Source organism: Semicossyphus pulcher, unplaced genomic scaffold (genome assembly GCF_022749685.1).
Source record: "Semicossyphus pulcher isolate SPU_LCO1_2020_fin unplaced genomic scaffold, fSemPul1.0.p SCAF_11, whole genome shotgun sequence".
Taxonomy (NCBI): Eukaryota; Metazoa; Chordata; class Actinopteri; order Labriformes; family Labridae; genus Semicossyphus; species Semicossyphus pulcher.
The window spans coordinates 6069739-6087902 of NW_027211615.1; the positions used below are offsets into that span (position 1 = coordinate 6069739).

The 18164-nt window shown below is 41.2% G+C and overlaps 1 protein-coding gene across 2 annotated transcripts in view; it reads left to right on the plus strand.

Annotated features, from left to right (window-relative positions):
- Nucleotides 1-18164, plus strand: part of cd2ap (CD2-associated protein) — a 57312-nt gene that overhangs the window by 25582 nt on the left and 13566 nt on the right. Inside the window, exons 4-12 of one of the 2 annotated variants that reach the window (XM_069657288.1) lie at nucleotides 1437-1537; nucleotides 4011-4170; nucleotides 4849-5027; nucleotides 8070-8157; nucleotides 10386-10474; nucleotides 12427-12525; nucleotides 14106-14159; nucleotides 16373-16409; nucleotides 17667-17729. In XM_069657288.1, coding sequence (XP_069513389.1) covers nucleotides 1437-1537; nucleotides 4011-4170; nucleotides 4849-5027; nucleotides 8070-8157; nucleotides 10386-10474; nucleotides 12427-12525; nucleotides 14106-14159; nucleotides 16373-16409; nucleotides 17667-17729 — 870 coding nt within the window. The remainder of the gene's footprint in view (nucleotides 1-1436; nucleotides 1538-4010; nucleotides 4171-4848; nucleotides 5028-8069; nucleotides 8158-10385; nucleotides 10475-12426; nucleotides 12526-14105; nucleotides 14160-16372; nucleotides 16410-17666; nucleotides 17730-18164) is intronic. The other variant, XM_069657289.1, reaches the window with a different exon arrangement.

Here is an 18164-nt window from a genome sequence, read left to right on the forward strand (position 1 = left end):
GAAACTTTGTTCGGGGAGTAGGCGGGGCTGCTCCTCTGCTGCTCATCCGCTGTCCTCACCTACATCCGCAGCGCGCACCTGCTTTCAAACACGTTGCCATCGGCCTCATGAGGACAGTCCTTGTGACACATTGCCCACGATCAGACACTGTCATTTTTTGTATTTCTCAAATTTTTGCAGACTAACCCCACAGCATGTCCACATGTTGCTCTTTCTTCACCAAAACCAGCAGACAAACTGTCTCCTACATATTGAGGACTGATGTAGGCCTGGCCCTTTTATTTAAAGTTTCCACAGCCTGTTGTTAACGTGTCGACTGTTTCTGAGCAGAAACTAAACTTAATATTAACACATGAGGCACAGCAGGTAACTCCTTAATTATTTAAAACTCCAGACACGCCGTCGTCAGGATCGGACAGGATCTCATGTTGATTAAAGTTCTGTGTGCTGACCATCAAAGAAAGGTCGGCTGTAAATGTTTACTTATTGTTGCTGCTGGATCACACGGCTGTACGCTCACGTGCAACACTGGACAGTGTATTAATATCTGTGGGCACGATTGTCAGTGCCACAGGTAGTTATGTCTGAGGATAAAAATAAATGTACCTCTTAGCTGCGTGTGTTTATGAGAGTATTAGAGAGCGCATGCATCAGAATGAGCGTGCATGATGGAGAGCTGGTTGTCAGTCTCCAGCTGTTCTTTTTAAACAAGACTTTTATCCGATCCAAAAAGTACTTTTTAAACTTGTCGGTAAACCGGTTATTAACTGTTAAGAGTGTCGGTTAACCGGTCAAAAAGAAAAATTCAATGCACATCCCTAGTTGGCATTAACAAACAGTGCTACTCAGACCGTCTTCTTTAGCAGACACAGGACGTTAGGTGGGGCTGTGAGCTGCTGTTAGCTTTACCTCACTGCAACCTAAAATCCTTTATTCAATCAAATGATATAGTTAGAAACAAAGGTCACGTGACTTTAAATAAAGAAGCTGGAAATGTTGGCAGACAGCTTGTGGTACACTGGTAAACGGGAAAGTATTCAAGCTTCAAATTAAACAGCCTTATCTAACAGACAAAATTCGGAGTTGGCTACAGTCTATGTAGTCTAACATTCGTAACTGATGCTGTCCCTGTTAGGAACTTAAACACTTTTCACTTCAACACCATGTCTTCTATGGTTTGTTCTGCAGGGCAGTTCTTCTTCCTGCCAGGATAAACTCATAAAACATCCCAGAGTACCTTGCATCGTTGATTTACTGTTCCACCCACTTCTGATATTTCTGCCCTGCTTGCCCCTTGCACCTGTCCCAGTTCTTACACAACGCTGTTTGGTATTGTAGACGAGACTGTTTCCTGTTTGCTAAATGAAAACACAGACAGCACGAGTCCACACAACTGGTTGGTTGACTAACATGTGTTTTCTGACCCACCCCTGCAGAGCCTAAGAAAAGGCAGTGCAAGGCACTGTTTGACTATCAGCCGCAGAACGAAGACGAGCTGGAACTGAAAGTTGGAGAAATCATAGACATCATTGAAGAGGTACTTTTAATGTCTGCATTGGTCTAATGGATTGTAAAGGCCCAATACATACATGAACTAAATAAGTGAAGGGAGTCTGATTTCCTGTGATATCCACATTGGCCTTTTTTAATTGCTGACCTTATGATGAACAAAACACTGTCTCAGTTTTTGGTGTCTCAGTAATGTTGCTGTGGTTGTAATACACTGCCTGGCGCAAAAAAAGTCACCACCTGGATTTAACTAAGCAAACAGGTAAGAGCCTTCCATTGGAAAATGACTGGAGGGATTAATATGTTTCATGTTTCAGCTGGCAACAAGTTATTGAACCCTAACTGATGCAGTGAGTAGCTTCTCATTCCTTAAACAACCATGTCAGAAGACACGAGGTGATCGTGGAAAAGATGCGACTCTGTTTCAGAAGGGTCAAATTATCGTCCCGCATCAAGCAAAGAAAACAACTAAGGAGATGCTGAAGCTACTAAAACTGTGTTAAGAACTGTCCAACGCATTATTAAAACCTGGAAGGACAGAGGCGAACCATCATCTTCAAGGAAGAAATGTGGCAGGAAAAAAGTCTTGAATGATCGTGATCGGAGAACACTTAAACGTTTGGTGAAATCAAATCATAAAAAATCAACAGTAGAACTCACAGCTGTGTTTAATAGTGACAGTAAGAGCATTTCCACACACACAATGTGAAGAGAACTCAAGGGATTGGTACTAACAGCTGTGAGGCCTTAAGAAAACTCATCAGTGACACTGATCGGAAGAAAAGGCTTCAATTTGCTAGGGAGCATAAAGATTGGACTCTGGAGGAATGGGAAAAGCTCATGTGGTCTGATGAGGACAGATTGACCCTGTTCCAGAGTGATGGGCGCATCAGGGTAAGAAGAGAGGCAGATAAAGTGAGGCACCCATCAGCCATCATGCCTTGTGTCTACCGTACACGCCTGTGGGGCAGTGTTATGATCTGGGGTTGCTTCAGTTGGTCAGGTCGAGGTTCAGCAACGTCATGTCCCCACAAAATGAGCTCGGCTGACGACCTGAACGACCAGGTTTTTCCATCAATGGATTTTTTTCTTCCCTGATGGCACGAGCTTATTCCAAGATGCCACGATTCATCGGGCTCAGATTGTGAGAGAGCGGATCAGGGAGCATGAGACATCATTTCCACACCTGGATTGGCCACCACAGAGTTCAGACCTTCACCTCATGGAGCATCTTTGGGATGTGCTGGAGAAGACTTTAGGCAGCAGCCCCACTCTCCCGTCGTCAATACAAAATCTTGGTGAAAAATTAATGCAACTCTGGATGGAAATAAATGTTGTGACATTGCATAAGCTTATCAAAACGATGCCACAGCCAATGCGTGCCATAATCAAAGCTGAATGCGGTCCAATGAAATATTAGAATGTGTGACTTGTTCTTTGGCCAGGCAGTGTAGAACAACAACTTGGCGTTCTTGTTTGGAGTTGTTCATTGTGACAACACTGTCCTTAAAATGAACAACAGTCACCATCCTGCTCGCACTAAAATTCAAGCATAGGCCACAAGACTGACTCACAAGCATCACTAGGCTAAAATCAACACCGTTTATCATAATGGGCGTCATTAAGTTATCATAATGGATACTATTTGCCTGCGAAGTCATTTGGAATGCTAGACGACTAACATCCACTCAGATCGTATTTTGCCAGCGATAATATTATCAATGAGCAAGCAAGCTAGCTAAGCTGCAGTTATCTGGTGTTGGTTGTTTCAAATTCTTAGCTGATGGAGTCATTTATGAACCGCAAGCTAACCAGTCCTTTACCAAAAATCAGACCATAGGTTTTCCACCAATAGACTGCACTTGGATGGGCTGCTCAGGTATATTAATGACTACTAAAGTATATTTGGCAGACCACTTTTCATCCCTGTTAGCAGTGCCATTTGCAGTTTCACTGTATGTAACCACTACATACCAGCTGTTCAGTGGTAATTCATGGGGCGGGCAAGTCAGGACAAGTATGAGACATGAGCGTCCAGCACTGTATTGTCTGTACTGTAGTGTGCCTGTGTATGTATTCAACAAGAAATGTGTTTGTTGAAGGGAAAGCGTGTGTGTGTGTGTGTGTGTGTTGGCCAGTAACATATGCATTTTATGTGAGTATTACAATGTAGAAACTGCTAGAACATTATGTAATGCTGCTGATTGCAGCAAATGCACAACATTTTGCATTTGTCATTCCAGATGTTGTGTTACTCACTTGGCAGGGCAGTGTATTGTTGGTTTTTTATGTATAAAAACATTTGTGTGTATGTGTAGTATCATACTTCATGATGTTAATTATCAGTGGCAACAGTTGAATTTTCTTGGAACTGTTGAGGCACTAACAAAAACTTTCCCTGAGGTACAACGGTACCCAGGGCCAATTATTATTTCACAATGAAACAAAAACAAGAGTGAGGTTTTCTTACAGGTGATTAACTGAATTTCCTCTCTGTGCAGGTTGAAGAGGGCTGGTGGAACGGCAACTTGAACGGCAAGTCAGGACTTTTTCCCTCCAACTTTGTCAAAGAGGTGGATACTGTTGGAGACGACGCAGAGACGAATGACACAGCAGCAGCAGGAGCAGCAGCAGCAGCAGCAGCAGCAGCAGATGAGACAGGTAAAAGAATGCAGGACCTCAGTAATGTGAAGGGTGCAGCTTGGTTGGGAAATACAAGCAAAGGTGTAGTAGAATTTATGTGTGTAAACACATACATTATCTGTCAACCCTGCAGAGATCCTTCTCTGATTTTCAGGGACGCTGTACAACAGCAATGCAGAGAACAGGGTGTTTGCTTTCTCCCTCATCTCATTAGGACATTTATTATTTGGTTCAGATAATAGACAGTTGTATTTTATGGCCTTTAATTAACTGCCTGTAAAATGTGTAGTAATGGAGCTGTTCAGGTGTGATCGCAGCCCAGCTAAAACAAGCCTTAACAAGAAGCTTGGCAGAGCGATCACTATGCAGCTGGATGTTTCTATGACTTTTTATTGGCAGCCTCTATAACTGGGAGCTAAGCAGCCCTGCAGTTAGCTTTGTGTGTGTGGTGTGTCTCATCCACAGCTTGGGGTTTGACAAGTATCAAGTGAGATTCCAAATAGTACCGATAGTTTTTACTTAGTGAACTAATATTTAATTAATATATTAGTGTTTTATAAAATGCATCGATTTAGCATCGGGGGAGGAAAAGGACAATAAAATGTGTACTTTCAAGACAAAAGATTTCTCCTACACTATACATTACTGTAACAGGAGCAGGAAATGGACACATTTGTTGTTGTGTCGTCTCCACAGATGGAAGTGGAATTGACAGCATAACCACTCCCACATTGCCACAACCTGCCCCAGGGAACGGGGTTATTGCTCAACCCAAGAAGATCCGAGGCATTGGCTTTGGAGATATTTTCAGAGAAGGGTCTGTGAAACTTAAACCCCGGCTGTCGAGCCCCGACACAGAGGAGAAGAAGGAGAGAGTAAGTGTGATGCAAACCATCTATCGCACTATGAAAGTTTTGTTTAAACTCCACAGAAAGACCATTGTGACATTTCCTTTTTTTTATAACACTATGTGACATAAAATACTTGCAACATTGGTGAAAGCAACACTAATGTCAAACCCTGTGGTTTATTGTTTATACAGAAACCTGCATACTTACCATCACAGAGAAATCTTTCTTATTGTGATTTTTATTGAAGCAGCTGAGTTAGATCAACAAAGCAACAAAACACAACCTTTTTGTTTAATGTCTGTAAATAGTAGAAGTTTGTAAAGGCAGGTGTAAACTCTGCTGCGCTGTTGGCTATGACTAAGACTCAGGCTGACGGACTTCAGCCAGAACTACAGTCAGACATTCACATTCACCTTATGCAGTGATTCACCAGCTGTGTGGGGGAAGACATTAGGTCTCTTTTACTCCTTTTTTTTAACATTCCTGTCACCGAATAACCTTGTGCAACATTTTAGCTTTCTTTTATAAGAGAGGCCTGATAATGTGTGCTATTATCCTCATATTGAAGCAAAAGCGGGTCCCCCCCTCTTAAACGCCCTTTTGACACTGTTCTTCTGCCTCAGCGCCGTAACCAAGCTCCGTCCTCATGCCACCTTTGTCATTCTACATTGGAACATGCAACGCCGGCTTAAAGCCGCCCCAGTGTGTGTTTCTAAATATGTGGAAACAAACGTGCTTCAAATACACACACAGCGCTGTTCCGCCCTGCCGGCCATGCAGTTCACACAGACGCCGTTACGCCTCTGATACTACCTCCGATGCTGGCTCACTCCGCCCCACCATTCTGCCTCTGTGCGGCCTTTCACCCTGCCTTTGAGTGCAACTGTTCTGATCACTTCATACTGAAGTAAGAACGCTTTGGCCAACATGGTCAAAGAACATGTCGCAGGAACTAGTTTCCTTCAACCACAACCCAACACTTGCTAATTCACACAATGAAATCAGCAAATGAAGAAATGCATTATTAAGCAGCCTGTAAATGTTACCTGACGTTACCTTTCCTTTGTGGTCCTATGTGTTTTTTGCAGACTTTTAATGACTCGCAGCAGCTCCAGGCAGGGTGATAACAATGACACAGCCAATCAGATGCTTTTTAGTTGGCCTGTTATAGAAGTTTTTACCTGTTTATAAACTAAAATAGCAATAATCTAGTCCAATTTAATCAAGTATCTATTTACACAATGCTGTTGAACATTTCCCCACTGACAGTCTTTCTGTTGAGGAATGAATGAAAGCAGCAACTTATGTACATCAGATTAATTTCGGCTGGAATTTTTTTGCATCAGTAGATTAAGTCCATCGTTCTGATGCTAAATTCTGCAGCACCGCCCTTAGTCAGAATAACATTGATATTACACCAGTGTTATCTATATCTTTGTTTTGGTATTATGGTAGTTTCCATCTTCAGCCGGGCATAAACCGATCTTCTTAAGAGGTTTCTTGTTCAACTCCAACTTAAAAGAAAATTGCCCCGATCATGTACAAACACATGACATGACACCTGGAAATTCAAGCAGCAATCAAAGTGATACAGCTTGGAGCTCATTCTGCATGTGATTTTAGCCATTGTAAAGTAATGCTGCGTTCACCTGGATTCAGGCAGACGGCAGACGGACAACACCTTTTGCACGGCACGGGAAAAGTGAACAAACACTCCGACGGAAAGGCACCACGGCAAAACGAAACACGCATGACGAGATGTTGCTATGGTGATACATTTATTTCGTCTTTGATGTAGTTATTGCTTCTTATTATTGATATTCTATTGCAAACATAAGATTATTGCTAGATTTCCCTTAAAACATAAGCTAATTCTTTTATTTAGAATATGGATAGTGAAAGGAGAACTGCACATGGTGTATCTCTTGTTTTTCTGCGTCTAAAAACAGACAAAAACAAAAGCACATGTGCTCATAAAGTTCGGGGTGCTGTTGAACCAAAATGATCAGCCTCGTGGTCAGCCTCTCGTACGTCACATCCGGTTGCAAATTCCGCTGTGGAGGACGGCAAAGAGTTAAAAAAAAATTAACTTTGGACGGTAATGGTCCACCGTTACTGTCGCCGGCAATCTCTGCCGGCCTCACCACATTTTACCGCCCTGCTCGCATTCACTATGACATCCGGTTTACCGTCTGCCTGAATCCATGTGAACGCAGCATAAGTCAGAAGAAACCCTGATTTCAATGCCTTTCTCTCCTCTATACAATTCTAAACACGAGGTTATACTCTTTCAAACGCACAATAATTACACGCTGACATACACGTATACCTATAAATAACAGAAGCTCACTTAACTGTGTTCTGAAACTGTCTCCTCTTTTCCTTCTCTCTCCTCTTCACAACGGCCCTCGCTCTCTCTTTCACCACTAACACAGCTTCTTTCACTCTCCTCCACTCCTCACATACTACCACATGTTGCATGCTCTTACACTCTCCTCTTCACAGCCAAGGGCCTTTGCCCTGGAGCGGCCCACATAATCTTCTTACTGCCCTCGCCTCTGCCTGCAGTAGTATCGAGGACACACAGCTTTCTGCTCGGGACATTTTAAAGTGTATTTTGCACTTTGTGATGGTCTCCTCTTAAGTTCTGTCACACACCTGTTTGATCATTTTTAGCAGGTCAAGTTGATGCCATGCATTAAATCCTGTTAGTCGCGTTCCATATTTTTGTCTTCTTAGTTTCTATGAAGCTTTTTTTTTTGCTTGTGTCTCAGTTATGATTACTGATCACTTGTTACATCCCTTGTGAAGCAGAGAAGGTGCAAGCCTTTTTTGTTGTTCTTGCAGTAATGATTTTTTGTCTGCATATCCTGTACAAGCCCTACCTGCTGACCCAGTGATTAACAGTCATAAACGTTATGCTTAAAAGCAATCAGTCTTACATGAGTCCCCTCACTCAGTCCAGACATAAACTGTCTCGTAGACTGGGGGACTTCTCCACATGAAGCCACATATCCACTCATGTGCAAGAAATCATTTCCATCTGTATGGTTTGCTTCATTTTAGCCAATCCCATCATTACCATCTGCTGCAAAGCCTGCCCATCCCAACATGACAGACTTGCAGAGAGCAGACGGAGACACCAAATCCAAAGGTAACACCCTCTAAAAGAACGAGCAGGGACACTTTTACATATGGAGAATGTGTTAAATCCACATAATTCGCATGGCGCTGCTGTTGTCCTGTGACGTCATGTTAAAGGTGTGAAGCACAGATGCTGCCATGTCGTACTGTTATCGTTTCACTGCTTCCCCATTAGTCAGACACAGACAGACAATAAAGAGGGAAAATCTAGAGCGATTTTTGGCCACATTTCTATGGGCAGAAATATGTGTCAGTAGAAACTGAATTTGAATTATTTATATTTGAATTTGAAATGCTCAACTTGACTAGTTGAATTAAAATTTTAATCACATAATTTGAATTTATTAATTTGAAACTTTTTTTTTTTTTTTACAATTCAAACTCATTTCTTGAAAATCAGTTTCAGTTTTCTGAGACACACATCCGGTTAATGAGGAAAGCAATCGAGTGCAGATTCTCAGCACCTCTTTGGCCGATCTGCAGCGCCTCTGACTTTGAGCGTTTCTTTCACCACATGGAGCTTCTGGTAGCTACCAGAGCTAACAATAGCTAGTTATATATAGCTATATCATTATTAATAGTTATATTATTACTTTTGGTGGCTATTGAGACCTGTCAGTGGAGCTACTGGTAGCTACCGAGAGAATACAAATTTTCTACTGACACATATTTCTACCCATACATTTCAAGGTAGAACAAAATATTAGAAAACCCAATAGGTACTATTGATAACATCTAATGTTCATCTAATGTTCAGTCACATCCTGACTGACATTACCAGGGCCAACAAGGGGGCCAAAAATTCTGGAATATTGACGCAAATCTGAAACACATTTATTTAAGCCTGGAAGTTTAACCTAATGAATGTTGTAAAGATTAACATTTAACATTAACGTTCTTGCCTACTCTTCACCTGATCTCATAAATGTTCAGTGACCGTAAGCAAAATTATGCTGGAATGGAAATCCCTGGCTAGGAAGTGGTTTATTGCTGATGCTGGCTGTTTTCTAGTTATAGTAGCATATGTTGTTTTCCCATTTCAATATGACTACATCCCTCCCAATTCCACCATCCATTATTTGGGCTGGGTATCGATTCTGATTCATGAGGTCCCGATTCGATTCGATACCAATTTTTGTTAGGGTTCTTTCAGTTACAATATCAATGCACCTCTAACCCATTATCAGAATGTTTAAAGTTTACAATAAGAATTGACCCCAAAGTAGTGTGTACTTGTACTTTTTATCTAACATGACCAACACACAGCAGCCAACACAATATTAACAATGTTATGAATCAGACAGATCATGAACTTTTTGTTTCAGATTTTTAGTCTGAACATCTGCCTCATGGTTTTGATTAAATGAACTGGGCTTCAACTTGTGCAAGATTTGGCCACGAGATCTCACAGCAAGAAGAACAAAACCACAAAAGAGTTATAGGGGAAGGCCTTTTGTATAACAACATGCTGAAAATACACTCGCGGCCAAAGCCGACGCTAACAGAGAGTAACATAAACATCAGAGCAAAACCGGGCATGTCTCCCTCACTGCCGTGTTTCCAGGGGATGCGTTAAGGAGTGCTCAGAAACGCGAGTGATCAGACATGTTTCTACACATATTTTAAAGATCGATCTCGGGATGTATTAATCGATATTGGGTCATTCAAATGAGAATCGATTTTTTTAAACCCAGCCCCAATCATTATATGTTCAGTTGCTGGTCAATAGGGAAGCAGCGATATGATCACAACTGGTCATATTCTGAATGTTTAAGGCTTGCACCCTGAAGCGTGTACTGCATTATTCTGTTGATAACAGCATCTGAGCTTCCGCATCTGAGCATGACTTCAGCCAGGACAATGGCTGCTGTATAAATGTGATGCATGTTAACAGGTCCTTCACAGAGTGAGAGTCAAAAGGTTTTTCTGTTTTACCTCTGAAGTATGCTCAGTAGCCCTGTTAGCTAAATGTTCACATCATTAGTTACTGCACCACTTGAGTTATTTATATGATGAAACAGCTCTTAAAACTTTGAAAGAACTGAGGGTTTGACCTCGGGTGAATTATAAACATTGTGTAAAACCAGTGTTAAGACATTTGTGCTTGCCTGTGTGGTTATAATGATGATAATAATAAATGCCCCCCCAGACATCTAGTATGTTCTGTTTAGGTTCCTTGTGTGCTCCTGCCTGTGAACCTTTGTCACAACCTCATTATTTCTGTTTCCTCATCAAAAGAGTACTGTAGGGTCACATTCACTTTTGAGGCCACAAATGAGGATGAGCTGACCATTAAAGACGGCGATATCATTCACATCTTAAGCAAGGTGAGTTTCACTGGTCTGAATATCAACATTGTGAAACTAAATATCCAAACAAAAGAGCGAGGCTAATTTTGGAACACTGCAAAAGTTTGGAAATTAGAGAAAAACTTAACTAAACATGGCCGCAAAAAAGAGTCACCAGAGGTGATAGCTATGCTAATCCAGCAAACAATGGCTACAGAGATTGAACCTCCACAAGAAACCATGGCCTACATGCTAAAGGACTCGCTTGAAAAAGCTCTCCACACCATAGAGAAGCATATGGCAAAAAAAGGAACCAGTCTGACATCCACGCTGAGAAATTTGGCACGGTCTTCAACAAAATAGACAGGAAGTGTAACGACTCAAAGGACAGGTCCAGGCAAAGCAACGTGCAGCTGGTCAACTAAAGACGTGTGCTGAGAAGGATGAGGTTACCTACAAAAGGTGCTCCCTAACTAAACCCAGTCACTCAAGAGCTCCCGTGGCGCTCTGCTTTTTGCTGTACGTCCAAAATATTTGCATTCATTAGTCTTTATGCACCAACTGTATTCGAGGCTGATTTTTTTTTCCCTCAATTACCTCACAGTTGTTGAAGTTAGTGACTACAAACTATTTAAACAATGATGCTTTTGTAAGCAAAAACCTTGATAAATGATAATTAACTCTTCCAAGTTCTCAAGAATCTGCATCTAAAGCACTTAATCTCGTTATAAAAGGTTTAAATTATACTGATGTGTGGAGGGTGCATAATCAGACTATACAATCTTCTCCACAGGACATAACACCTCCTCTCGCATAGATTACATTCTTATTTCCTCTGGTTTGTTGTCTTCGGTACACTCAATATAATTTTTGCCTAGACATCTATCTGATCACAACCTAATTGTTTCTACTTCTGGGAATATCAAAAACAGGGCAACTAGATGGAAGTTTAATTCCTCCTTAATAAAAAGTGATGAATTCCTCGCACAGTTGAAACCAAAACTGAAGGAATATATACAAGTGGCTTGGTTCCTTTAGTGGGTTGGACCTCTCTACGCTTACTTTAGAGGACACACAAACTTTAGATGCTTCTAATACTTGAAGCAGTCAAACAAGGGCCATACCCCAGGTATTACCAGTAGAGAGCTACCTAGCAGTTGTTCGGGGAGGGGTGTCAATTGTTTTTGAAGGAAACTTTTTTTCTTTCAGCGGTTCTGAATAAGTCACACTTTGTGCAGTTGTGAAATCGTGCTTTACTTTAAAATTATAGTACAGTAACTTGTTTTAAAAACAGAACTTGTCAGTAAATTAATAACATTACTTGTCCACTGCTCCCACTGACGTTTCTCTTCTTTAGTTAGACAAAGGACACTATGAACTTAAAGTGTCCTAATGGCTGAACACCTCTTGCTTTCTTCTCAGTCTCAGGTTTGGATTTGTTCTTAGTCTTTGGTTGTTTTTTGTCCCTTTTTAAATGATTCCATATTATTTTGCACCTTCTAAATTGCTCATTGTCACTAGATTAGCATCTCTCTGTCACATCTCTGACACACATGATTTTGACACACATGATTTTGTAGATTTAATCCAAAGAGGTCTCTCCTACAGAGTGACTGTCATTAAGCAGTAAATTATGCCTCTAGCGTGTTGTTCAGGTATTATGACCGATTTGTGACACAACAGTGACTTCTTCAATTTGTCTGCCAAGACTCCTTCAGGAAGCTACCACCATCTAGTGGACACTGTGGAGAATTGCTTGCTTGTAAATCAGGAGAGTTTTTGTTATTCTGCTCTGCAGAGCTGTTTTTACACCTTTTTACATCTACCTTCCTCCTTACTGCACAGTGTAACTCCAATTAACAGGTGCTTTTCTTTTTCTTTTCCTCTGAATCTGCTTCTTTATGCTCAATAAAGTTACAACATGCAAATTAGCAATTAGCAGAATTCATTAATTACTGAAGTGATTATTTATTATATGCATTGTGTAACAGGACACAGGAGAGCCTGGTTGGTGGCGAGGGGAAATCGGGGGCAAAGAGGGCGTCTTCCCGGACAACTTTGTAGTCATGCTGTCTGAAGCTGAGAAAGAGGTGAGGCCACAGATTAAACGGAGGATAACATAAGACAGTACTTTACTGATCCCCAGAGTAAATAAACTAGTGACAACGGTTTGACAATGACGTTAAAACCCAACATTGATAGCTTTAGCTTCTCACTTCCACAAAGTTGCTTTTCTCACTTTGGGAAAATTAGATGGGAACAAGTTTTAGTATTTGTTTCCATTTTATTGACAAAATGATTCTAATTAATAGTTGAAGCCCTTAAATGGACAGTATTATGGTGTTATAATATTATGGTATAACCGTTTTATATGATGGTATGCTCTATTCTTTTGTTAATGTTATGAGGCTGCAAAGGGTGTGTGTAATTTTGATAGCAGGCCCTCATCTTGTCAGAATCAGAATCAGATCAGAATCGGGGTTTATTGCCAAGTAGGTTTACACAGACAAGGAATTTGCTTTGGGAGATAACTGTGACCATTCCCATGTGACCATTTGAGATTTGAGATGATGCTCTATGTTCTGAGTCTGTTTGCACATCCATATGTTAAAGGTATACTGAGTAGGATTTTTCCTTGGATTTTGTCAACATTCAAACTGGGCCCCTCCTCCTGGGGCCACCGAGCTAACACCGACAGCATCACGGTTACCTTTGCCCTAGCATGCTAACCGCCAGTTAGCTTGTCCTACCCGGTTTGAGGCACCCATTATATTTGTAAAAGTCTATATTTTATTTTTCTACTTATTATACCTTTAAAAGAGGGAAAGTTTCTCTCAGCCCAATTTAACCCTCAGTTTACCAGGTAGAGGTACGAGTAGGATTTGGAACTAATCATGGAATATACAACTTACACAAAAGTGGGTTAGTAATTATCAACTTACATACACCAACTTATAACTTTTGTGTTAAATCAGAAATGTTTGTATGTCTGTTCATGAAACTTTGGAATTGACAAATACGGCATATTCATATTCTTAATTTTCTTTTTGTAAGTAGTTAATTGAGCTTTTCAGAAAAAATGTATATATATATTTTTTTTTTTCTTCGCTGATTGCTGACCTTAGTTTATCACTGTTATCATTTAAATACTACTAAAAAGTTTTGCTGTTAAGTAAAAATTAGATATCTACAGCTGGAAACTCTTCATGTCCTTTGCCAATCTATCTAACAGATGTGAATGATGTTGAGCAGAACAGGTCAAATAAAACAACCCTTGTAGTGTTGAGAGGACAGTGGGACAGTGATGAATCCATTCCTCATCTGTTTGTATGCTGTGCTGTACCTTACACTGTGTAATTAATATTATGGAGGGCAGATTTCCTATGAAGGCTCTTCACTTGCCTGATAAGGACTTGTGATGATGAGCCAAGCCTTGCTGCTAAGAATTGTCCTCCATGCATCTTTAATTAGAGGACCAGCATTTGAAACCCTCAGATCAGGCAGTGATGATAGCTGAGCAGCTAGTGTAATTGCCCTCTTGGAGATGAACTGATTTCTTATCTCTATTTTTCTCCATGTTCATGTAAAGGACCCTTGTCATGCCATCACAGAAACTGATTTGAGTTTTTTCATAGATACAATTAGCTGATATTCTGTGTTTGTATTTTAGACTGCCACACCGAGAGGGTCAGTGAAATCGTCACCTAAGCAGGAGTCGGAAGAGGTAAGCTGTCAGCCTTCCTTCTGCTCTGAAGCACGATATGATCATGCACTTTCAAAGTAAACTGTAAAATATTTCATCTCCTTCATTTAGCAAACCCATTTGTCCAAGCTACATGCATTAAAATATAATAAACATGCTATCTAAATATATGCTATCAGTAAATGGCAAAGTCAGATTCATACACTTAAGCCGCTTTCCCACAACAACACCCGCTAACACCCGGCTTTTTTGCTTAATGGGAAAGGCTACAATCTGCATTCAGACCCGAGTCAAATGACTCTGCAGTAGACCCGGGTTATTATGTTCTCAGCTCCGATCGGCATCAAAACCCGCGTTGACACGGTAATCTCCGCCCCCTCTCCGTTTCGATGCTGTGCTCCGTCGATAACTTCTGCGACTCGTCGTCATCTCAGCTACAAATTCCGCCCGTCTCCGTCCGAGCAGCGCTCGAACATCGTTCCAAATTTGTCAGCACCGAGTTTGATAAACAGACTGAATGAGTGATAGATACAATAAAGACCTAACCACCGTAACATCTTCACTGTTTACTAACACTGTTTCCGGCGCGTTTGTGACGTCACACGGTGATGTAGCAGAAATGAGATCTTAAGGTGTATACTTCGCTGGCAATGGGAAAAGAGACAATCAGCATTTGTAAGTGGGTCTTCCCGGGTCTGAAAAACCTGCGTCAACACACTAAATTTAGGTGGGAAAGTATTTGTTTTCTGCAGTGTGGCAGATGATTCTTGACAAAAAAACGAATATATCCATTCCTTAAAATCTAACCAAAGCCTCCTGTAACTTGAAAAATGATCCACAGATATTTGAGAGAAAGTCTTAGCAGGCCAAACCCTTTATCTTGCACACCTTGCCTTGTGTTGACCTGGGACATAAAAGAAGTGTATTTTTAGCCACCAGGGACATGACAAGCCATAACCCACGGGATCGTCATTAAGCACTGGTCAAACATGAGGAGGAAAAGTGAAGAGAGAACCTAGAAACACCAAAAAGACCCCAAATTCACACATATTTTGTGTCTTCCTTCTAGTTTGTCTCTCTCTCTCTCACTGAAAGATGTCCAGTGCAGAGACGTGAGCAGTGGTGATTTGACCTTGTTTTTATTTAATCCTAAGAATAGAAAAAGAACTTAATGAGAGCTTCATGTGACCTCTGTGTAAACTATTTCTCTAATGCTGATAGGAAATAACTGAGAGTGTCTGTTTTTATAAAGATGAATGTATAGAAACAAAAAATCTCCTCTCCCCCTCCGGTCAGCTTTCACATTAGTAATTCCGTTCCGTACCCGAGTACACTTGTGGTAGGACTCTGAAGCAGAAGGTGGCGGTAATGCACCTCAAAAACAAGGAGAAGAAGAAGAGAATCATCAACAACGTAACATTATTTATGTTGTCGTTCAGCGTAGAAAAGCATGCGACTCACATGATCCCAAGCCCGTACAATGGAGCCGACCTTCTCACTATGCCGACTGTTATTAATGTTTTGGGGAAAATCTCACGAACGACCCTCTCACCTACATTCCTACGGTATCAGCCCTGGCCGTGCAGCTCAGAGGATGAGATCGGCAGTGCTGTGCGCATTCGCAGATTTCGGAGTAGACATAAAAAGCAGTCCACTTCTGTGGTTTGGTACGGTTAGCTTTCACACCTGATGCGTACTGTACCCGAGTACACATGAACCGTACTCGAGGCCACCTTTTCAAGTGGAGCCGGGTACAGATCAGTTTACTGTGCTCGAGTACGGTACACAGTGTTCACACTGATCAAACGAATCGGACTTTGGGGTCAAGTGTACTCGGATCCGGGCCCTGGTCCCTCATGTGAAAGCCCCCTAAGTCCATGGGCTTTAATCGCTTGGTTAACGCATTTTCACGTCTTTTATTTAGGGCACTAACGGTGCCAGTGTGCCACACTAAAGGAGGAAGAAAGTTAAAAGCTGGATGAATCGCCTGTGCTTATTGGGATTAAAACTTGTACTATTCAAAAATTGGCATGGTTGATTCTTTGCATTATTAAACTGAACCATAATAAGTGCAATTAGTGTTTTTCATTGCAGGGGTTTAAGATTCAAGGTTTTAATCTTGGACGTTATTCCTTTTTCCTAGTTTGTTGTCCCGTTCATGCCCTCAGGGTCGCCATCATCCCCTTTGATCTCACTGATCTATATGTTTATCTCTCCTTTTCCCTTCCTGCCAGAAACCGAAGAAGCCCCCTCCACCATCAAAAATCCTAGGTAAGAAACACTCTCCACCCTCCGCCTCGTTACATTTTAGCACCTCAGTGTTAAGTGCAAGGAGGTGGTGCAACCTGATATGTCTTGCAGATGTTCTCCAATAAAAGCTCACTTAATATTGAATCTTGATAACTTCATACTGAGGTGCATTAAAAAGAACTGTAGGATTGTAGAATCCAATGTTTTTGGTTTAAGTCAAAGCTAATTTTATGGTTTTTAAATCTACATTTGTTTACACTCATTCTTAAACTGCAAGGGTGATTCAGGAATTAATAATAGTCATACATTATGCCTGATGAATGTTCACTTTTGCAAGCGCCTCTCTCTCTCTATCTAGCTGTGGTATTGTGTTTTAGCGTAGCATGTTCTGCATTAAAGTGAGAAGAGTAACGGTATGTAAGCTGGTGCAAAAATCAATATTTGTCCCTTCTGGTGATAGCCTGCGAGCTAGCTAGCGTGGCGGACGCCCCATGAAAGAAGGCAATTAATCGGGCCGATTAATGACATTTTGACATAATCGTCATCGGCAGATGGCTGCGCTCACGAGGCCGATTAAACACAATCTGTCTGCACACACGGGATGCCTCGTCTGTGTGGCTTGAAGCATGCGCCTCACAGAGTCTGCTTTCTCTACACAGTCACAAAACATCAAACATTCTCAAATAGAGTCCAAAAAGTTCCACTGACTCAATGGTTCAACTTTCCATCTGTTTGATAAAATCCAATAAATTCATGGTGTTAAATAATCTTACCATCGGTTTATCAGCACTATAAGTAGTATTTTAGGTTGGTCATCTTTAACTTAGCATGTACTGTGCTCCTGTGTTGAGCTGTTGTGCAGAGGAGGTAGGAGTAGGTCTCAAAGGGGTTTAGGAGTAATAAAATGTCTTATCCTCAAGCACAGTGTCAATATTAAAACAAGTGCATGTTGCATTAAGTGGTCGTCTTTACGGAAACATGATCTTTTTCTTTTGTTGTTTAATGACGATTACTAATCAGCTTTAAGGTCCAGCTTTAAGGTGCTACCTCTCTTGATCAGACCAGTTCAGCTGAAGCAGCTGGTCAGTCGTGTAGTGAAATATTTCCTGTGTCAGAAATTATTTTGGAAATGGTGTTTTTGTTTTTTGGAGAGATTTAGATATTTCTGTCCGTTTTGTCGTTGCCACACATTTTTCTAATGCGATAAAATATGTATGAAACTTTTATGGAAACCAAATTACTGTCTGCTGTCAGTCATCGCCTTGTTTCATTTTACAGCCCCCAAGCCAGAGGTTCCAAGCGCCGATAGGAAACCTCATCACATCAGGCCAGAAGACAAAGGTAGGTCTCGTTTTCATCTATCGTTTCTTTACGTCATGTCACCTCCACTACTCCACTATTCTCTCTGGACGGCAGGGTCGGAAAACAGGCTGCGACTCCACAAACAGTCTTAAAGACAACCTCCGCGGAGGGCCAAGTTTACATTGAGGAGCAAGAGTTTTGAAAGGTCATAATGGACATAATGAATTGTTTTAAAATACCCACCTTCTACTGCCAGTGCCACATTAACAGACATTGGTTGCTTTATTTAGTAATCTATTGGATAGTTGACCTGAGCTCTTCTTCTTGGCCCCCATCTCACCAAGCTTCACATAATCCCTCCCTATTAGCTTAGCTTTAGCTCCGTTGCTGCTGTGTTGTGTATGTCTTCAGTAACACTCCTCATAGAATGGAAGCACTATACATTCTGTGTTATCTGATTTATATGTGCAGTTT